At 43.0% G+C, this 22,206-nt stretch overlaps 1 protein-coding gene across 2 annotated transcripts in view; it reads left to right on the top strand.

Moving 5' to 3' along the window:
- Positions 1–791: 791 nt before the first annotated feature.
- LOC110520630 (glucose-6-phosphate exchanger SLC37A1) overlaps positions 792–22,206 on the top strand; it is a 29,991-nt gene continuing 8,576 nt past the window's right edge. Inside the window, exons 1-15 of one of the 2 annotated variants that reach the window (XM_036975283.1) lie at positions 792–952; positions 2,710–2,931; positions 9,226–9,307; positions 11,290–11,395; positions 12,031–12,109; positions 12,393–12,528; positions 12,770–12,846; positions 14,592–14,758; positions 14,901–14,956; positions 16,107–16,184; positions 16,276–16,377; positions 17,593–17,683; positions 18,669–18,731; positions 18,998–19,083; positions 22,052–22,100. In XM_036975283.1, the coding sequence (XP_036831178.1) occupies positions 2,876–2,931; positions 9,226–9,307; positions 11,290–11,395; positions 12,031–12,109; positions 12,393–12,528; positions 12,770–12,846; positions 14,592–14,758; positions 14,901–14,956; positions 16,107–16,184; positions 16,276–16,377; positions 17,593–17,683; positions 18,669–18,731; positions 18,998–19,083; positions 22,052–22,100 (1,228 nt within the window). In that variant the 5' untranslated portion in view covers positions 792–952; positions 2,710–2,875. The remainder of the gene's footprint in view (positions 953–2,709; positions 2,932–9,225; positions 9,308–11,289; positions 11,396–12,030; positions 12,110–12,392; positions 12,529–12,769; positions 12,847–14,591; positions 14,759–14,900; positions 14,957–16,106; positions 16,185–16,275; positions 16,378–17,592; positions 17,684–18,668; positions 18,732–18,997; positions 19,084–22,051; positions 22,101–22,206) is intronic. The other variant, XM_036975284.1, reaches the window with a different exon arrangement.

The raw sequence follows: 22,206 nt of genomic DNA, 5'->3' as shown, positions 1-22,206 counted from the left end.
ACCTGAAGATCACTGACGTAATGATTTGATCTCGTATTTGTCCGATTTCCCAGTTGTCTTGAAAGCACAATTGTTATGGACAGAAAGCAACAACAAAAATATGGACAAAAGCGCGAGATTGTTTTTATTTGTCCAACGGCAGCCAAGCATCGATTATCATGTCACCAGAATAAAACTCTCGATATTTATTTGAAAGGAGCATCAAGCTCATCATCGTGCATTTTCACCACCCTATGAAATCTAACATAACTTTCATCTGTAAAAAAAACTAACTTTCAGCCTAAAAACTGCATGCTTTTCCGACAAGTCCTAGTTGGAGGACCACACAACATGTCAACGCGTGACTCCAAGTTTACTTCGATATAATGGTTATTATATCAATATTTTCGCATAAAAGCCTTTCCACCGACATTACCTTTACCGACACAAAAATATTCCACCCTGTCTAGCATATTTTGTTTTGTCGACATTTGGAAAGTTTACCGAAAATGTTGCTCTTTCCATCAGGCCTGTCATTACATGACATGTAACGTTACTTTACTCGCATAAAAAGGATGGAAACCTGGTTAGTAACAGATACATATTGTATCTGATTTCCTTGTGTTATTACATGTTTTCTATAATCCGATATGTACTTTAGTCGCATAAAAAAAGGTTGGATGGAAACCGGTTTAGTAGCACATAACTATTGTATTTAATTTCCTTGTTGATTTACTTTGTGGCCACACCAAAGGCATTTTTTGATAATTAGGTAGGGCCATCAAACGCTCACCAGTTTCTATGTACTGTTCTGACGTCATTTGTAGACCAAAGTGGAGGTTGGGCGACCAGTGTGACTGTGAATGACAGTTCCACGAAGCTCTGTGAAAGAACAAGGAAGTGATAGCTATACCGCCCGAGTTGGACGAGAAACAAGACGGTTCTTTTGAAAATTTCCGCGATTTCAGCCACGGTAAGTTTGATCATTTATCCCTCCATGTGTGTGAATTGATAAGGTCGGCGATTTTCCACAGATATACCGCTGTTTTTGTCTAGCATCGAGGGCACGAGGATGAGCAGAAAGTGAAGCGAGCAAGCCATGGATATTTGAACACAATGGTTTAAACAAAGAGCTGTCGGATACATTGTAAGGAGGATTCTTCATCTAAAACCAGTTTGTCTTTCGACTGGAGTATCGATTTGGTTACAATGTTGCTGATGATCATAATGATTGGAAACATTGATGTGTGTGACTTTCAAGCAAACTGGCAAATGTCCTACAGCAGGCTTCTCTCTCTTTGATGTCTGCCACACTGGGAAGTCAAATGTGCTTTCACTGTTTTTGCCACAGTCCAAGAAAATGGTAAAACAACAGTATTGGGCTCTGTATAACAATCTCGATTTAATCTACAGGATGTTAGATGGTAATGCGTTCATATATGGGGAAAAATTGATAAAAATAAGGAAGATAGATACCTATTGTTGAATGAACTTCAGTAATCAACTTCAGTAACTGGATTTGAGGCTCTGTCACAATCTGAATGAAAAGCCTGGTCCAGTTGATGTGCCATCCAATATTCCACGTATGAGGTTTTGCTATAAACTGTAGCCAGCTGTAGGCCGCTGTACTGTATAGGCCAAATCTTTTTGGGGGAAATGTTGTTTAAGTTTTAGTCATTTAGCAGACGCTCTTATACAGAGCGATTTACCTTAGTGAGTGAATACATGTTACTACTTGTCTCCCATGGGAATGGGAAACTATTGAAAGTTTTAGTATGTAGAATTAATCAATTCAACTTACAAAATGATGACCGTGACCATATCAGTAGTGTAAATGACTAATGTCGTGGCAGAGGCTCATGACAGAGTTAACTAGTATGCATAGTTTAGCAAGCCAAGCTGTCGATATACACAGTTGGTGGTTCAGTGCTTGGCAACGTCATGTTCCCAGACCAAGATTCTGGCATAGAAGGGTACTGGTATTCATGCTACATGCATTAAGCAGAAGTTGTATGAATGTGAGCAATATCTCTGATACCCCCAATGAGATGAGTGGCTATGGAAAGTTTACTGTATCCTACTACGCCTTTCTGGAGAGTTGTTCCGTGTCATTTCAACAAGCTATCACACCCACCGTCTCAGAAAATTCAGAAATAGTTTCTGTAGTTAGAAACGGGTAATATTGACATTCCTGAGGAAAAAAATGTAATTTCAACAAAATAACAATAAAGAAGGATAAAACTGAATTGCTTTCGTCAAGGACTAGCTTGAAATGTGAGGATGACCACACAACAGATCAAAACCTGGTACTTTCACACTATTTAATGGTAAATAATGCAAGTGACTTCAATGACAAATTTCTCTGAACAGGGGGGGAAAAAAGGACATCTCCAGATTCACAGGGAATAGATTACATAATATGGAGAAGCAATACTCCAAGCCGCAGGTTCATATGACTTGTCAAACAGAATTTGTTTCTCAGAGATCAAATTATATTTCAACAAAATAATGTTTCACAAAAAGGTCATTGTATCGGTTACTAACTACAAAAACAATCTCAGAACAATCTGAGATGGTTGGTGTCAAACCTCTTTCTTGTGTTTTTTGAGGTGGAAGGACCCTGGACAGATACATGCACAAAGTATACGTTCGAGAACGTACGCTATAGAAATGGAACGGAGAGAGATGCTTGCTGTGTTTAAAACTCTTGAATTCTTTTGCCCCGTACAGGAGAATACAGCTTCTGAGGGGATGTTCCTGCAGCCTCTTGGCCATGTCTCCTGGGCCTTGCATTACGCTCACAGAATGGAGCTGTAGGTCTGCGTGTTGGTCATCATCATCATCATCGCTGTGAGACCTGCCCGTCTGACTGCCCAGTGCCTGTTATCGACAAATCATGGCCCCCGTGCCACCTGGCATCCGTTTCCTGGCATCCTTCAACAGAGATCAGTGGTGAGTTTTGTTTTGTCTGTGTCTGTCCTTCTGCCCGCCTGTCTGTCCACCTTCTGGCCTGTGTCTGACCTTCTGCCCGCCCGTCTGCCCACCTTCTGGCCTGTGTCTGTCCTTCTGCCTGCCCGTCTGTCCACCTTCTGGCCTGTGTCTGTCCTTCTGCCCGCCCGTCTGTCCACCTTCTGGCCTGTGTCTGTCCTTCTATCCCGCCCGCCTGTCCACCTTCTGGCCTGTGTCTGTCCTTCTGCCAGCCCATCTGTCCACCTTCTGGCCTGTGTGTGTCCTTCTATCCCGCCCGTCTGTCCACCTTCTGGCCTGTGTCTGTCTTGTCTGTACGTCTATCTGCCTGTCTGTCTTTTTGTCTCTGTCTTTCAGATCAAAATGCACTCGGTCATAAGTAGTTCATCAATTTAATTAATCAAGATGGCGGTGTTGTCAGAACAATATGAGTGGGTCAGGGCTAACGCCTTGCTTTTTGGTTGGTGGCATTTGGTTCAAGAAGCAGGCTGTCGTCCTCTGACAAGTAAGCCGACTATTCATGTCCCTCTTCTAATCAAACCAGATATTCGTGTTTCTGTTTTATAATTCCACAGAGTCCTGTCTGTCCACTTGGGTTGTGTGCTTGTCTTGACATTCTTTAGGGTGAAAAGTGAGTGAAGGATACACAGCCCATCATTCTGTTGGTTTGTGCTACTCTGTTTATGGGGATTTTGCCTCTGCGGGATCTTGCTCACACTTGGACTTAGTTGTAAATTGTTGATGACTTATTATATCAGGGCTCAAGCCATACGATGCCTGTGTGTGTGACCCTAGTGTCAGTGTACTGCCTTGTCTTGTGCTGCTATCAATTTTATATTTCGTCCAATATAATTATGTGTGCGAGACAGGGAATTGGCCGTGCCACAGACAGAGAGAGAGAGAGAGAGCACTGTGCTAACAACAGACAGCACATAGATCATATAATGTATAGGGCTTACAGCTGTAAATGATAGGTAAGCACCATCTATGTGACGTTGGCCCAGGATACCTGCAGGCAGGTTAATGATTACTGAACAGCTTCTACCCCCAAGCCTTAAGACTGTTAAATAGTTAACCAGATAGCTACCCGGACTATCTGCATTGACCCTTTCTACACTAACTCATCACACACTGCTGCTACTGTTTATTATCTATCCTGTTGCCTCGTCACTTTCATCCTAGTTATATGCACATTGTCTCAGTACTGGTACCCTGTGGATCGTTACTCATTGTTCATTTATTATTACGTGTTATTACTTTTCTATTATTTCTCTATTTTCTTTCTCTCTGCATTGTTGGGAAGGGCCTGTAAGTAAACATTTCACTGTCTAATCTACACCTGTTGTTGGGAAGGGCCTGTAAGTAAGCATTTCACTGTCTAGTCTACACCTGTTGTTGGGAAGGGCCTGTAAGTAAGCATTTCACTGTTAGTCTACACCTGTTGTTGGGAAGGACCTGTAAGTAAACATTTCACTGTCTAGTCTACACCTGTTGTTGGGAAGGGCCTGTAAGTAAACATTTCACTGTCTAGTCTACACCTGTTGTTGGGAAGGACCTGTAAGTAAGCATTTCACTGTTAGTCTACACCTGTTGTTGGGAAGGACCTGTAAGTAAACATTTCACTGTCTAGTCTACACCTGTTGTTGGGAAGGACCTGTAAGTAAGCATTTCACTGTTAGTCTACACCTGTTGTTGGGAAGGACCTGTAAGTAAACATTTCACTGTCTAATCTACACCTGTTGTTGGGAAGGGCCTGTAAGTAAACATTTCACTGTCTAATCTACACCTGTTGTTGGGAAGGGCCTGTAAGTAAACATTTCACTGTCTAGTCTACACCTGTTGTTGGGAAGGACCTGTAAGTAAACATTTCACTGTCTAGTCTACACCTGTTGTTGGGAAGGACCTGTAAGTAAACATTTCACTGTCTAGTCTACACCTGTTGTTGGGAAGGGCCTGTAAGTAAGCATTTCACTGTCTAGTCTACACCTGTTGTTGGGAAGGACCTGTAAGTAAGCATTTCACTGTTAGTCTACACCTGTTGTTGGGAAGGACCTGTAAGTAAACATTTCACTGTCTAGTCTACACCTGTTGTTGGGAAGGGCCTGTAAGTAAACATTTCACTGTCTAGTCTACACCTGTTGTTGGGAAGGACCTGTAAGTAAGCATTTCACTGTTAGTCTACACCTGTTGTTGGGAAGGACCTGTCAGTAAGCATTTCACTGTCTAGTCTATACCTGTTGCTTATCCCATTCATTATTAGGGCCAGGAATTGTTCCTTGTCAAGTCACGTGATTACTTCTATTATCAGTAGAACTATAGTCAAAGGTCAAACTGAAAAAGAGCGGAGAACCAAGTTGTTAACCTGAATCTTCATAGGGGTATTACACTATGAAGTATTTCCTTGAACTCTCCCACATTCCATTGCATTCCGACTGACAGTTAGTCTGTGTGAGTGGCATGCTGAAGTCAAGGTTGTAAACCTTTTGTCCTTTGTGGCTGTAGCCACTCTCTGTCTGGTGTTCTCAGAGCGGTGGAGCTGGGACAGTGGTGGTGTTCTGTGTTGTCACAGAGCCACTGACGTGTTTTACACTAAATTACTGCTGACAGGGAAGACACTGCCAGTGTCCTAACTGTCTAATTTCTGTCCTGCCTTGGGAGAGAACACAACCCCCTTTCCACTAGAGAGACACACACACACACAGAGATATAAACATGCACATGCTGCCCAGCTATTGTGAGTGTACATAGGCAATCAGGGATTCTTCCCTCTGACTGCTTTCCTCCCCTTAGCAACTGGTCTCTAGGGCTGGTTTATGGTGGTGTGACTTTACCTGCCATAAGTGTCTGTTTCAGGCTTGATCAGGGGAAGACCCACGTCGGGATGGCTGTGTTTGGTTAGGTCAGGGGTGAACCCACGTCGGGGGGGCTGTGTTTGGTTAGGTCAGGGGTAGACCCACGTCGGGGTGGCTGTGTTTGGTTAGGTCAGGGGTGTACCCACGTCGGGGGGGCTGTGTTTGGTTAGGTCAGGGGTGAACCCATGTCGGGGTGGCTGTGTTTGGCTAGGTCAGGGGTAGACCCACGTCGGGGTGGCTGTGTTTGGTTAGGTCAGGGGTAGACCCACGTCGGGGGGGCTGTGTTTGGTTAGGTCAGGGGTGAACCCATGTCGGGGTGACTGTGTTTGTTTAGGTCAGGGGTGAACCCACGTCGGGGTGGCTGTGTTTGGTTAGGTCAGGGGTGAACCCATGTCGGGGTGGCTGTGTTTGGCTAGGTCAGGGGTGAACCCACGTCGGGGTGGCTGTGTTTGGTTAGGTCAGGGGTAGACCCACGTCGGGGGGGCTGTGTTTGTTTAGGTCAGGGGTGAACCCACGTCGGGGTGGCTGTGTTTGTTTAGGTCAGGGGTGAACCCACGTCGGGGTGGCTGTGTTTGGTTAGGTCAGGGGAAGACCCACGTCGGGGTGGCTGTGTTTGGTTAGGTCAGGGTTGAACCCACGTCAGGGTCTGTCGAATTCGACTTGTTTGCCCTTTGCACAAGTCCACCAGGAAATAACTGATGAGTGGGAGATCTACAAGAACAGGACTTCATGGTTTTTATTATACTCACCTGCTCTCGCTGGGTTTATTATACTCACCTGCTCTCGCTGGGTTTATTATGCTCACCGGTGATGTGAGTAATGACCATGAAAACATGCCAGACTGGTTATACAGTTGAAGTCGGAAGTTTACATACACTTAGATTAGAGTCATTAAAACTCGTTTTTCAACCACTCCAGAAATTTCGTTTTGGCAAGTCTGTTAGGACATCTTCTTTGTGCATTTTTTCCAACAATTGTTTACAGACAGATAATTCACTGTATAACAATTCCAGTGGGTCAGAAGTTTACATACACTAAGTTGACTGTGCCTTTAAACAGCTTGGAAAATTTCAGAAATGTATGTCATGGCTTTAGAAGCTTCTGATAGGCTAATTGACATAATTTGAGTCAATTGGAGGTGTACCTGTGGATGTATTTCAAGGCCTACCTTCAAACTCAGTGCCTCTTTGCTTGACATCATGGGAAAATCTAAAGAAATCAGCCAAGACATCAGGAAAAAAATTGTAGACCTCCATAAGTCTGGTTCATCCTTGGGAGCAGTTTCCAAACGCCTGAAGCTACCACATTCATCTGAACAAACAATAGTATAAACACCATGTGACCACACAGCCGTCACACCGCTCAGGAAGGAGACGTGTTCTGTCTCCTAGAGATGAACGTACTTTGGTGCGAAAAGTGCAAATCAATCCCAGAACAACAGCAAAGGACCTTGTGAAGATGCTGGAGGAAACAGGTACAAAAGTATCTATATCCACTGTAAAACGAGTCCTATATCGACATAACCCTAAAGGCCGCTGAGCAAGGAAGAAGCCTCTGCTCCAAAACCACCATAAAAAAGCCAGACAACAGTTTACAACTGCACATGGGGACAAAGATCGTACTTTTTGGAGAAATGTCCTCTTGTCTGATGAAACAAAAATAGAACTGTTTGGCCATAATGACCATCGTTATGTTTGGAGGAAAAAGGGGAAGGCTTGCAAGCTGAAGAACACCATCCCAACCGTGAAGCACGGGGGTGGCAGCATCATGTTGTGGGGGTGCTTTGCTGCAGGAGGGACTGGTGCGCTTCACAAAATAGATGGCATCATGAGGAAAGAATTATGGAAATGAATTATGTGGATATATTGAAGCAACATGTCAAGACATCAGTCAGGAAGTTAAAACTTGGTCGCAAATGGATCTTCCAAATGGACAATGATCCCCAAGCATACTTCCAAAGTTGTGGCAAAATGGCTTAAGGACAACAAAGTCAAGGTATTGGAGTGGCCATCACAAAGCCCTGACGTCAAATACTATTGAACATTTGTGGGCAGAACTGAAAAAGCGCGTGTGAGCAGGGAGGCTGACACCTGACTCCGTTACACCAGCTCTGTCAGGAGGAATGGGCCAAAATTCACCCAACTTATTGTGGGAAGCTTGTGGAAGGCTACCGAAACGTTTGACCCAAGTTAAACAATTTAAAGGCAATGCTACCAAATACTAATTAAGAGTATGTAAACTTCTGACCCACTGGGAATGTGATGAGAGACATAAAAGCTGAAATAAATCATTCTCTCTACTGTTATTGACATTTCACATTCTTAAAATAAAGTGATCCTAAGACAGGGAATTTTTACTAGGATTAAATGTCAGGAATTGTGAAAAACTGAGTTTAAATGTACTTGGCTAAGGTGTATATAAACTTCTGACTTCAACTGTAGCTACTGTGTGTTCAACATGTATACAATTCTTCTGGTTTTATCCAGCTCTATTTGAGATATTTGACCATGCCTTGCTGACATCTAGGTCATCAATCCTCTGATATCTGCGATGTCGTAGACGATAACCATCTGATTTCGTGTTGGTTAACCTGCATGAGCAGCATTTTGAAGTTGTGATCCACGGATAGGTCAACAGAGAGCTTTCTGATGAAGAACTGCGTGCACAACTTTTCATGACGCTGATGGGCGGTGGGTGTACAGGGCATTCGGAAAGTATTCAGACCCCTTGATTTTTTTCCACGTTTTGTTACGTTACAGCCTTATTGTAAAATTATTTAAATCGTTTTTCCCTCTCATCAACCTACACACAATACCCCATAATGACAAAGCAAAAACAGTTCTTAAGATTTTTTTCACAAAAAAAAAAAAAATGAAATATCACATTTGCATAAGTATTCAGACCCTTTACTCTGTACTTGTTGAAGCACCTTTGGCAGCTAGTACAGCCTTGAGTCTTCTTGGGTATGATGCTACAACCTTGGCAAACCTGTAATTTGGGGAGCTTCTCCCATTACTCTCTGGAGGTCCTCTTAACCCTTGTCAGGTTGGATTGAGTGTCGCTGCACAGCTATTTTCAGGTCTCTCCAGAAATGTTTGATCGAATTTTATAAAAAGGCTGTAACATAACAAAATGTGTAAAAAGGGAAGGGGTCTGAATACTTTCAAAATGCACTGTATATCTCACCCTGTATCAGTGGATGAATGCCACCCACTTACTACCTCCTCCTCCCCTCCAGTCCCTTACTGATGCCCCCTGTGTTGTCCCCCTGTAGGTACAGAGCCTCCAGTCCCTTACTGATGCCCCCTGTGTTGTCCCCCTGTAGGTACAGAGCCTCCAGTCCCTTACTGATGCCCCCTGTGTTGTCCCCCTGTAGGTACAGAGCCTCCAGTCCCTTACTGATGCCCCCTGTGTTGTCCCCCTGTAGGTACAGAGCCTTCACCTTTGGCCTCACCTTCCTGCTGTACACCAGCTTCCACCTGTCCAGAAAACCCATCAGCATTGTCAAGGTAACACACACAGACACTGATGTATTCCTATAGGGAATTCACTGTACTACACTGGCATGTTGCATAAACAGAGACTTACTTACTATACACTTGTTTCCACACACTATAAATACATGTTATCAGCACAGGTGGTATTGTAACCTGGTCAGCATGACCTCTATGTGGTTCAGCCTGCTACTATAACCTGGTCAGCATGGCCTCAATGTGGTTTAGCCCTGCACATTGACTCGGTACCGGTACCCCCTATATATAGCCTCGTTATTTTATTCTTGTGTGACTTTTTATTTGATTTCTTACTTAATAAGAAAATATTTACAAAACAATTGACTCTTATTGTTTCGTAAAACTACATTGTTGGTAAAGGGCTTGTAAGTAAGAATTTCAGGTAAGGTTGTTGTACCTGTTGTATTCAGGGCATATGACAAATAAAATTTGATTTGAATGCTAATTGGATGAAAGCTGTGGTATATCAGACCGTATACCACTGGTATGAATAGGAAAAGATACGCTAGTATCAATAAGTCACCGCGGGGCTTTGTGGTATATGGCAAATTTATGACGGCTGTTTTCAGGCACTCCGTGATGCGTTGTGCGTTACAGCAGCCCTGACACGGAACCCAAACCGGCTGCCCGCATGCGCCATCGTGCGCTATCGTGCATACATTTATTTTGTCCCCCTACACCAAACGCGATCCCGACACGCAGGTTAAAATATCAAAACAAACTCTGAACCAATGACATTAATTTGGGGACCGATCGAAAAGCATTAAACATGTATGGCAATTTAGCTAGTTAGCTTGCACTTGCTAGCTAATTTGTCCTACTTAGCTCGCTTGCTGTTGCTAGCTAATTTGTCCTGGGATATTAACATTGAGTTATTTTACCTGAACTGCACAAGGACCTCTACTCAGACATATTAATCCACACATAAAACAGCCAACCGAATAATTTCTAGTCATCTCTCCTCCTTCCAGGCTTTTTCATCGTTGAATTTATATGGTGATTGGCATCTAAACTTTCATAGTATTACCACAACGACCGGCAAAACAGTTAGTCTTTCAATCACCCACCTGGGTATAACCAATGAGGAGATGGCACGTGGGTACCTGCTTCAATAAACCAATGAGGAGATGGGAGAGGCAGGACTTGCAGCGTGATCTGCGTCAGAAATAGAAAGGACTTATATTTTAGCCCATGGCATCGCAGACGCTTGTTGGCGAGCACGCAATAATTGAATAACATGGATTTCTAAATTTATTTTGAAATGCGACATGTCCGGTCTGGTCAGCATGTTAACCGTATATTAGCCCTATACCACAAACCCCTGAGGTGCCTAATTGCTTAATTATACCATGGCATTGTTGAATACTCCTTTCTGATTGACTTGAAGGGCATTCTAGAGTGTGCATTATTTCCCTATAAGGCACGGTATATTTACATGGTAAAATTCAATGGCTATAGTTCATTCTTAGATGTTCAGTTTGAGCTGCTTGAGGTCAAACATGATTGGCATTGTTGAATTCGATTTTCATTATAGAAAGCTAGGACTGATGTTTGGTTTGCTAAACTAGCAAGTGTGTTAGGTTACCAAGGCAACTACTGTGACTATCAAGTAAACTTGCTAGCTACCTCAGTGGATGTTGAACACACTTCTTCTACCTGTAAATGAACACAGTTCATAGTGGTAAATGTGTTTTAAATTATAGCCTTGGTATAAAAAGGGATAATCAACTCGGGGCTCTATGCGTTTTCTGGAAAATAATGCCTCTCTGCTAGCGCGTTGTGGACCACACCCTCCACATCCTTCATTATTTCCCAGAGAACTCATTGACCGTTGTTTACTTTGGAACCATAGCTGCAAGCTGCTTGACATTGGGATGGATGAATGACAAGCTACATGTATGCTGTAGCAGGTGGGGTTTTTTTTCTCACTATGATGGTAATGAATATGTTTTCTCATGGAGATCATACTTGCTCCACAGAGTGAGCTGCATAAGAACTGCTCAGCTCTCCATGAGCTCTCCACGGCTGGTAGTAGGCAGCTGCCCAGCTTCCACACAGAGACAGACTGCAGCTGGAAACCTTTTGGTGAGACCCCACTCAACCCTCGTTCTCCCCCCTCTTTCTCTGCCTGACACACTTTCTCTGATGACCCTCTTCTTCTCAATCCCTCGTACACCAATTCCCATTCCCTCCCAGCTATTCCACCGACCTAGCTTCCCTACACTTGTTACTATTCGCTCATTTTTGTTGATCCCCATAACCAAATCCAGTGGTCAGTATTCAGATACAGTGGGGCAAAAAAGTATTTAGTCAGCCACCAATTGTGCAAGTTCTCCCACTTAAAAAGATGAGAGGCCTGTAATTTTCATCATAGGTACACTTCAACTGTGACAGACAAAATGAGAAGAAAAGAAATCCAGAAAATCACATTGTAGGATTTTTAATGAATTTATTTGCAAATTATGGTGAAAAAATAAAGTATTTGGTCACCTACAAACAAGCAAGATTTCTGGCTCTCACAGACCTGTAACTTCTTCTTTAAGAGGCTCCTCTGTCCTTTTTTGCCCCACTGTATGATGGAAATTACAGGCCTCTCATCTTTTTAAGTGGGAGAACTTGCACAATTGGTGGCTGACTAAATACTTTTTTGCCCCACTGTAAGTGGCCATTGGTTGAATTGATGTTATTCTTATGCAAAAACTTTTTTTCACCATTTCTAGATAAAAGCAACTATAAGCAGCTTCTGGGAGCCATGGACTACTCCTTCCTCTGTGCCTACGCTGTGGGAATGTACCTCAGGTAAGGCCTCATCCAGGCTGTCCATTTAACCTGACCAGGGGGAAATCTCTGGCTGTGTTATTAGCTAGAAAGGTCTTGGAGTTGATCCTGGACAGGTCAGGTGATTAGGAATACCCACCATTATCTTACTGGTAGCTGCTATTTTTAACTTGAGCAAGAGTGTCAACGCTGAAGATCTGAGTTGGTGACAGTTTGTATTCTATTAGAGGCCTAGTGATGAACCTGAACCTGGGAGGAGATTGTGTCTATTCCTATGATTGTGTCATCATTGTGCGTCCCGCAGTGGCATCATCGGCGAGCGCCTGCCTATTCGTCTGTACCTGACGTTCGGCATGCTGATGAGTGGCCTCTTCACCTGTCTGTTTGGTCTGGGCCGCATCTACAACATCCACAACCTCAGCTTCTATATATTTGTCCAGGTGAATCAAACGCATACATAGAATGCCATACACTCACATATATATATATATATATATACACACACACACACACACACACACACACACACACACACACACACACACACACACACACACACACACACACATGTTGGAGAAATCAGAGAACAACTATTCTGTATTCTGAATGTTTTTCTAGCTGCTCTCGTTGCTCCCAAGTCTAACACAACATACTCCTCTGCGTGTTTCTCCGCTGCCTCAGGTGGCCAATGGCTTGGTTCAGACCACTGGCTGGCCCAGTGTGGTCACGTGCATCGGGAACTGGTTTGGGAAGGGAAGGTAAGCCACAAGATGTGTTGTTGTTGTTGTTATTATTCTGATGATTCCGCTATAGTTCAGATACGTTGAAGTTACAATAGGAATTTAACTATGTTATTTGGTGTTCCCTTCAGGAGGGATCTGATCAGAACACTATCCTAACTCTGTTTTAACTGATCAGAACACTATCCTAACCCTGTTTTAACTGATCAGGACACTATCCTAACTCTGTTTTAACTGATCAGGACACTATCCTAACCCTGTTTTAACTGATCAGAACACTATCCTAACCCTGTTTTAACTGATCAGGACACTATCCTAACCCTGTTTTAACTGATCAGAACACTATCCTAACTCTGTTTTAACTGATCAGAACACTATCCTAACCCTGTTTTAACTGATCAGAACACTATCCTAACTCTGTTTTAACTGATCAGAACACTATCCTAACTCTGTTTTAACTGATCAGAACACTATCCTAACCCTGTTTTAACTGATCAGAACACTATCCTAACTCTGTTTTAACTGATCAGGACACTATCCTAACCCTGTTTTAACTGATCAGGACACTATCCTAACTCTGTTTTAACTGATCAGGACACTATCCTAACCCTGTTTTAACTGATCAGGACACTATCCTAACTCTGTTTTAACTGATCAGAACACTATCCTAACTCTGTTTTAACTGATCAGGACACTATCCTAACTCTGTTTTAACTGATCAGAACACTATCCTAACTCTGTTTTAACTGATCAGGACACTATCCTAACCCTGTTTTAACTGATCAGGACACTATCCTAACCCTGTTTTAACTGATCAGAACACTATATCCTAACCCTGTTTTAACTGATCAGAACACTATCCTAACCCTGTTTTAACTGATCAGAACACTATCCTAACCCTGTTTTAACTGATCAGAACACTATCCTAACCCTGTTTTAACTGATCAGAACACTATCCTAACTCTGTTTTAACTGATCAGAACACTATCCTAACTCTGTTTTAACTGATCAGAACACTATCCTAACCCTGTTTTAACTGATCAGAACACTATCCTAACCCTGTTTTAACTGATCAGGACACTATCCTAACCCTGTTTTAACTGATCAGGACACTATCCTAACCCTGTTTTAACTGATCAGGACACTATCCTAACCCTGTTTTAACTGATCAGAACACTATCCTAACCCTGTTTTAACTGATCAGGACACTATCCTAACTCTGTTTTAACTGATCAGAACACTATCCTAACTCTGTTTTAACTGATCAGAACACTATCCTAACTCTGTTTTAACTGATCAGAACACTATCCTAACTCTGTTTTAACTGATCAGAACACTATCCTAACCCTGTTTTAACTGATCAGGACACTATCCTAACCCTGTTTTAACTGATCAGGACACTATCCTAACCCTGTTTTAACTGATCAGAACACTATCCTAACCCTGTTTTAACTGATCAGAACACTATCCTAACCCTGTTTTAACTGATCGGGACACTATCCTAACCCTGTTTTAACTGATCAGAACACTATCCTAACCCTGTTTTAACTGATCAGAACACTATATCCTAACCCTGTTTTAACTGATCAGAACACTATCCTAACTCTGTTTTAACTGATCAGAACACTACACTATCCTAACCCTGTTTTAACTGATCAGAACACTATCCTAACCCTGTTTTAACTGATCAGAACACTATCCTAACCCTGTTTTAACTGATCAGAACATTATCCTAACCCTGTTTTAACCGGTGTTCCCTACAGGAGGGGTTTGATCATGGGCATATGGAACTCCCATACCTCAGTGGGCAACATCCTGGGCTCTTTGATCGCAGGTTACTGGGTCTCCTCCAACTGGGGCCTGTCCTTCATCGTCCCCGGCCTCGTCATCGCTGCTATGGGCGTCGTCTGCTTCCTCTTCCTCATCGAACGTGAGTACTGCTCTGTGACTGGTTGTAGGAAGATGGGACGGGACTTTCTTCCCGTTGACCTCCGAGAAGTTTCCGTGCATGATTTTTGGAATGGTAAAACGTTTGCATGCTGACATCTAATCTGACCTGGTTTTGTCTGCAGATCCAAATGATTTGAAAAGCATCCATGATGTACAGAACCCTGCTTCCAGCAACACTGTGAGTACTTATCATGTCTCTCTGGGCGTCCCTCAAAGCATCTCTTAGTATAGACATAATATGGGGATGACATTTCAGAGGTATGAATCTGAGACAAAGCCCCCTTGTTTTTGTCCTATGCCGAGTGTAAGTGCCATTTTGGAAATGTGTTGTGGACATTGTTTTTTTGGTTTTGTGAGCCATGAGTGGTTTCATTGTGCGTAGCCCACGTCTTCAGAACTTGCCTGAATAGCATTGTTTCCATAACAACTGTCTCCCACTTTATCCCACTGGTAGCAGCAGAGTACCTGAGTGTCACACATCCAAAAGGGAAACAAAACATAATTGTTTACAATGTGGGTGGATTCATTGTAAAATCTTTATTTAGGGTTATTCTTGATTGACAGGTGATGTTTTCATCCTCCCACATGACTTTGAACTGCGTTACAGATGTTTACATTGGTGGCTGCTGGAACACTGCATCTTGCTGGTGAAAACTGAATGTAGCTTCATGGGGATTCTGTAACATGATGGTGGAAACTGAATGTAGCTTCCTGTGGATTCTGTAACATGATGGTGGAAACTGAATGTAGCTTCCTGTGGATTCTGTAACATGATGGTGGAAACTGAATGTAGCTTCCTGTGGATTCTGTAACATGATGGTGGAAACTGAATGTAGCTTCCTGTGGATTCTGTAACATGATGGTGGAAACTGAATGTAGCTTCCTGTGGATTCTGTAACATGATGGTGGAAACTGAATGTAGCTTCCTGTGGATTCTGTAACATGATGGTGGAAACTGAATGTAGCTTCCTGTGGATTCTGTAACATGATGGTGAAAAGTGAATGTAGCTTCCTGTGGATTCTGTAACATGATGGTGAAAACTGAATGTAGCTTCCTGTGGATTCTGTAACATGATGGTGAAAACTGAATGTAGCTTCATGTGGATTCTGTAACATGATGGTGAAAACTGACTGTAGTTTTCACCATCATGTTACAGAATCCACATGAAGCTAGTAAGTTTTCACCATCATGTTACAGAATCCACATGAAGCTACAGTCAGTTTTCACCATCATGATACAGAATCCACATGAAGCTGACTGTAGCTTCATGTGGATTCTGTAACATGATGGTAAATGGTGTTGTACTTGGTTTTGTTTTCTAATGTAGAAGCTGACCAATAGCTGGAAAGGGGTGAATGGACATAACCAGCTCTATCATTCGTACAAACAAGGAGGCAAATCTCAGGTGTGTGTCTGTTTTTATCTGAGTTTGTCTGTGTTTTTTGGTTAACGTCTTTATCTAGATCTGTGTTATTAACCCTTGGTCTCCCTCTCAGAACTGGGACACAGAGCTGCTGCTCCCTGTACAGCAGGTGGTAGTGGTGAAAAGTGAATCGGAGCCCTCGGCCATCAGCTTCATGGGAGCATTACGCATACCGGTCAGTCACCTGAGCTCTCACACCACCCATATCACACACACACACTTATGTATTGATATCCTTGTGGGGACCAAATAATTGATTCCCATCCAACATCCTTTTTTCCTTCACCCTAAACCCCTAACCCTAAAACTACACCTAACCCTTAACCCTAAAACTACACCTAACCCTAAAACTACACCTAACCCTTAACCCTAAAACTACACCTAACCCTAAAACTACACCTAACCCTTAACCCTAAACCCCTAACCCTAAAACTACCCTTAACCCTAAACCCCTAAAACTACACCTAACCCTTAACCCTAAACCCCTAACCCTAAAACTACACCTAACCCCTAACCCTAAAACTACACCTAACCCCTAACCCTAAAACTACACCTAACCCCTAACCCTAAAACTACACCTAACCCTTAACCCTAAACCCCTAACCCTAAAACTACACCTAACCCTAAACCCCTAACCCTTAAACTACACCTAACCCTTAACCCTAGCACTAACCCTAACTCCTAACACTAAACCTACCCTTAACCCCTCACTCCTTACTCTTCATTCCTAACCCCTTATTCCTAACCCCTACACTAAACCTAAGCCTAACTGTAATGTTCAAGTCTAAAATAGCATTTTTACTTGTAGGGAACAGCAAAATTTCCCAACATGTCAGAATTGTCCTTGTTTTACTATCCTTATGAAGACTTCTGGTACCCACAAGGATAGTTAAACAAAAAGGCTACTGAGGGGAGGAAGGCTCATAATAGTGTGGAACGGAACAAATGGATACCATTCCACTGTTTCCTCTCCAGCCATTACCACGAGCCCTCCCCATTTTTAAGGTGCCACCAACCCCGTGTGACACACACACACACACACCAATGCCCAGGCCCTGTTCCCCAAAGCCAGGGTGTCAAACTCATTTCCTGGAGGGCTTGTATCGGCTGGTTTTTGTTATTTTCTTTCAATTCAAGTCCAATTTAAGACCTACACAACCAGGTGAGGGGAGTTCCTATCTAATCAATGACCTTAATTGATCAAATCAAGTACAAGGGGCAGCGGAACCCTGCCGGCTCTTAAATAGATCAAAAAGAATTGCTTAGGTGCTGTATAAGCAACTGGGGAAAACGCTGGCCCTAAACATAAACCAAGTACCTTTCTATTCTAGACAACTATATAGCTTTTATTTGTTGACAGTCTGGCTTCTCTCTCTCTTTCTCCATCCAGGGAGTGATCGAGTTCTCTCTGTGTTTGCTGTTTGCCAAGCTGGTCAGCTACACTTTCCTCTTCTGGTTGCCGCTCTACATCACGAAAGCAGGTGTGTTGCAGTGGTGGGAAAATTACTCGATTGTCATACTTGAGTAAAAGTAAAGATACCTTAACAGAAAAATGACTCGATTGTCATACTTGAGTAAAAGTAAAGATACCTTAACAGAAAAATGACTCGATTGTCATACTTGAGTAAAAGTAAAGATACCTTAACAGAAAAATGACTCGATTGTCATACTTGAGTAAAAGTAAAGATACCTTAACAGAAAAATGACTCAAGTAAAAGTGAAAGTTTCCCAGCTAAATACTACTTGAGTAAAAGTCTAAAAGTATCTGGTTTCAAATGTACTTAAGGTCAGTGGTAGAAAAAGTACTCAATTGTCATACCTGAGTAAAAGTAAATGCTATACATCAAAGTCCTGATATTAAGCAAACCAGACGGCACGGTTTTCTTATTATTTTTAATTACGGACAGACAGGGGCACACTCCAACACTCAGACATCATTTACAAACACAGTTTTTTATGTTTCGTGAGTCTGCCAGATCAGAGGCAGTAGGGAGTCTGCCAGGTAGTTATTCCCGTGCTCTGCCAGGTAGTTATTCCCGTGCTCTGCCAGGTAGTTGTTCCCGTGCTCTGCCAGGTAGTTGTTCCCGTGCTCTGCCAGGTAGTTATTCCCGTGCTCTGCCAGGTAGTTATTCCCGTGCTCTGCCAGGTAGTTGTTCCTGTGCTCTGCCAGGTAGTTGTTCCCGTGCTCTGCCAGGTAGTTGTTCCCGTGCTCTGCCAGGTAGTTGTTCCCGTGCTCTGCCAGGTAGTTGTTCCCGTGCTCTGCCAGGTAGTTGTTCCTGTGCTCTGCCAGGTAGTTGTTCCCGTGCTCTGCCAGGTAGTTGTTCCCGTGCTCTGCCAGGTAGTTGTTCCCGTGCTCTGCCAGGTAGTTGTTCCCGTGCTCTGCCAGGTAGCATTATTAGTATTGTCACTTGTTTTGTTTGCCAGAGGGTGTGTTGAGATAATGTGCTGTCTGTCTGTCTGTCTCAGCTCACCTAGATGCCAAGAAGGCCGGAGAGCTCTCCACTCTGTTTGACGTGGGAGGAATTGTGGGTATGTTCCCTTTTTTTTTTTTTTTTTTCCCAGAGGTTGTTTTTACATCTGTTTTCATGATGTCAAAACGAACCATATAACTGTCTTATGATCTGGATGTTTCTGCTCCTTTGTGTGTTTTGTGTCAGAGATAGTTTTTTTATTTGTCGAGATTATCATTGGAAACTAATAGACATCATTCCTGCATCATTGGAATAGAACTACCCTCAAACCACTCGTATTTTCTTGATTGTGGTGCTCATCACATAGTCTGTCTGTCTGTACAGGGGGAATCCTGGCTGGGGTCATATCTGATAAGCTGGGAAAGAGGGCCACTACCTGTGCAGTGATGCTGCTGCTGGCTGCTCCTACTGTGAGTCGGTCCGTCTCTCTCTCGGTCTTGCTCTCTGTCTTGTCTCCGCCTCTCTCTCTCTGCCTCCCCCTGTTGTACAGGACAGGAATCACAGTTGATCATCTCAATGAATAAAAATATGAGCATGCATCATGAACCTTACAGGACATGTACACTGAGTGTACAAAACATTTAAGGACACCTTCCTAATATTAATTTGCACCCTCCAGTTTTGCCCTCGGAACAGCTTCAATTGGCTGCTAACCAAGTTGGCTGCTAAACATGTGACAAATACAATTTGATTTGATTGGTCGGGGCATGGACTCTGCCAGGTGTCGAAAGCGTTCCACGGGGATGCTGGCCCACGTTGACTCCAGTGCTTCCAACAGTTGTGTCAAGTTGGCTGGATGTCCTTTGGGTGGTGGACCATTCTTGATACACACAGGAAACTGTTGAGTGTGAAAAACCCAGCAGCGTTGCAGTTCTTGACACTCAAACCGGTGCGCCTGACACCTACTACCGTACCCCGTTCAAAAGACACTTAAATATTTTCTTTCCCGTTCAACCTCTGAATGGCACACATACAAAATCTACACTGAGCAAAAATATAAAAAGTACATTGTTGGTCCCATGTTTCATGAGCTGAAATAAAATATCACAGAAATGTTCCATACCAAAACCTTATTTCTCTCAAATTTTGTGCACAAATTTGTTTATATCCCTGTTAGTGAGCATTTTCTCCTTTGCCAAGATAATCCATCCACCTGACAGGTGTGGCATATCAAGAAGCGGATCAAACACCATGATCATTACACAGGTGCACCTTGTGCTGGGGACTAAAGGCCTCTCTAAAATGTGCAGTTTTGTCACACAACACAATGTGCAATTGGCACGCTGACTGCAGGAATGTCCACCAGAGCTGTTGCCAGAGAATTTAATGTTAATTTATCTTCCATAAGCCGCCTCCAACTTTGTTTTAGAGAATTTGGCAGTGCGTCCAACCGGCCTCACAAATGCAGACCATGTGTAACCAGGCCAGCCCAGGACCTCCACATCCCGCTTCTTCACTTGTGGGATCATCTGAGACCAGCCACCCGGACAGCTGATAAAATGGTGGGTTTGCACAACTGAAGAATTTCTGCACTAACTGTCAGAAACCGTCTCAGGGAAGCTCATCTGAGCGCTCGTCGTCCTCACCAGGGTCTTCGCCTGACTGCAGTTCAGCGTTGTAACTGACTTCAGTGGGAAAATGCTCACCTTCGATGCTCACTGGAGCGCTGGAGAAGTGTGCTCATCACAGATGAATCACAGTTTCAACTGTACCGGGGAGATGGCACACAGCCTGTATGGTGTCGTGTGGGCGAGCTGTTTGCTGATGTCAGAGACCCCCATGGTGTGGCAGTGGGGTTATGGTATGGGCAGGCATAAGCTATGGACAACAAACACTATTGCATTTTATTGATGGCAATTTGAATGCACAGAAATGCCGTGACGAGATCCTGAGGTCCACTGTCGTGCCATTCATCCACTGCCATCACCTCATGTTTCAGCATGATAATGCACAACCCCATGTTGCAAGGATCTGTACACAATTCTTGGAAGCTGAAAATGTCCCAGTTCTCCCATTGCCTGCATACTCACCAGACATGTCACCCATTGAGCATGTTTGGGATGCTCTGGATCAACGTGTACGACAACGTGATCCAGTTCAGGCCAATATCCAGCTACTTCGCACAGCCATTGAAGAAGAGTGGGACAACATTCCACAGGCCACAATCAACAGCCTGATCAACTCTATGTGAAGGAGATGGGTAGCGCTGCATGAGGCAAATGATGGTCACAGCAGATACTAACTGGTTTTCTGATCCACGCCCCTACCTTTAGGTATCTGTGACCAACAGATGCATGTCTGTATTTCAGTCATGTGAAATCCATAGATTAGGGCCTAATTAATTTATTTCAATTGACTGATTTCCTTATATGAGCTGTAAAATCGTTAAAATTGTTGCATCCTACGTCTATATTTTTGTTCAGTATATTTCAATTGTCTCAAAAGTTTTTATAAATCATTCTTCAGCCTGTCTCCCCCCCTTTATCTACACTGATTTTGAAGTGGATTTAACAAGTCACATCAATAAGGGATCATATCTTTCACCTGGATTCACCTGGTCAGTCTGTCATGGAAAGAGCAGGTGTTCCTAATGTTTTGTCCACTTGTGTACACCGGTGTTCTTAATGTTTTGTGTTCACAGGTGTTCTTAATGTTTTGTGTACACGGGTGTTCTTAATGTTTTGTGTACACGGGTGTTCTTAATGTTTTGTGTACACGGGTGTTCTTAATGTTTTGTGTACACGGGTGTTCTTAATGTTTTGTGTACACGGGTGTTCTTAATGTTTTGTGTACACGGGTGTTCTTAATGTTTTGTGTACACGGGTGTTCTTAATGTTTTGTGTACACGGGTGTTCTTAATGTTTTGTGTACACGGGTGTTCTTAATGTTTTGTGTACACGGGTGTTCTTAATGTTTTGTGTACACGGGTGTTCTTAATGTTTTGTGTACACGGGTGTTCTTAATGTTTTGTGTACACGGGTGTTCTTAATGTTTTGTGTACACGGGTGTTCTTAATGTTTTGTGTACACGGGTGTTCTTAATGTTTTGTGTACACAGGTGTTAATGTTTTGTGTACACAGGTGTTCTTAATGTTTTGTGTACACAGGTGTTCTTAATGTTTTGTGTACACGGGTGTTCTTAATGTTTTGTGTACACGGGTGTTCTTAATGTTTTGTGTACACGGGTGTTCTTAATGTTTTGTGTACACGGGTGTTCTTAATGTTTTGTGTACACAGGTGTTCTTAATGTTTTGTGTACACCGGTGTTCTTAATGTTTTGTGTACACGGGTGTTCTTAATGTTTTGTGTACACGGGTGTTCTTAATGTGTTGTCCACTCAGTGTATTTGATAGCTGTTGTTTTTTGTTCTTTGTTTCAGCTTTATGGCTTTTCTATGATCAGTGAGTTTGGACTGGGACCCACCATCGGTAGGGATACATTCTCATATTCTCCAGTTTGTGTTGAGGGATTGACTGAATCCTCTCCTGAGCCCATTGACTTATTGGCTGTGCTATTTTGACTGTCAATGACTTA

The sequence above is a fragment of the Oncorhynchus mykiss genome, chromosome 3 (genome assembly GCF_013265735.2).
Source record: "Oncorhynchus mykiss isolate Arlee chromosome 3, USDA_OmykA_1.1, whole genome shotgun sequence".
NCBI lineage: Eukaryota > Metazoa > Chordata > Actinopteri > Salmoniformes > Salmonidae > Oncorhynchus > Oncorhynchus mykiss.
This window is presented reverse-complemented; position numbering and strand designations above follow the sequence as displayed.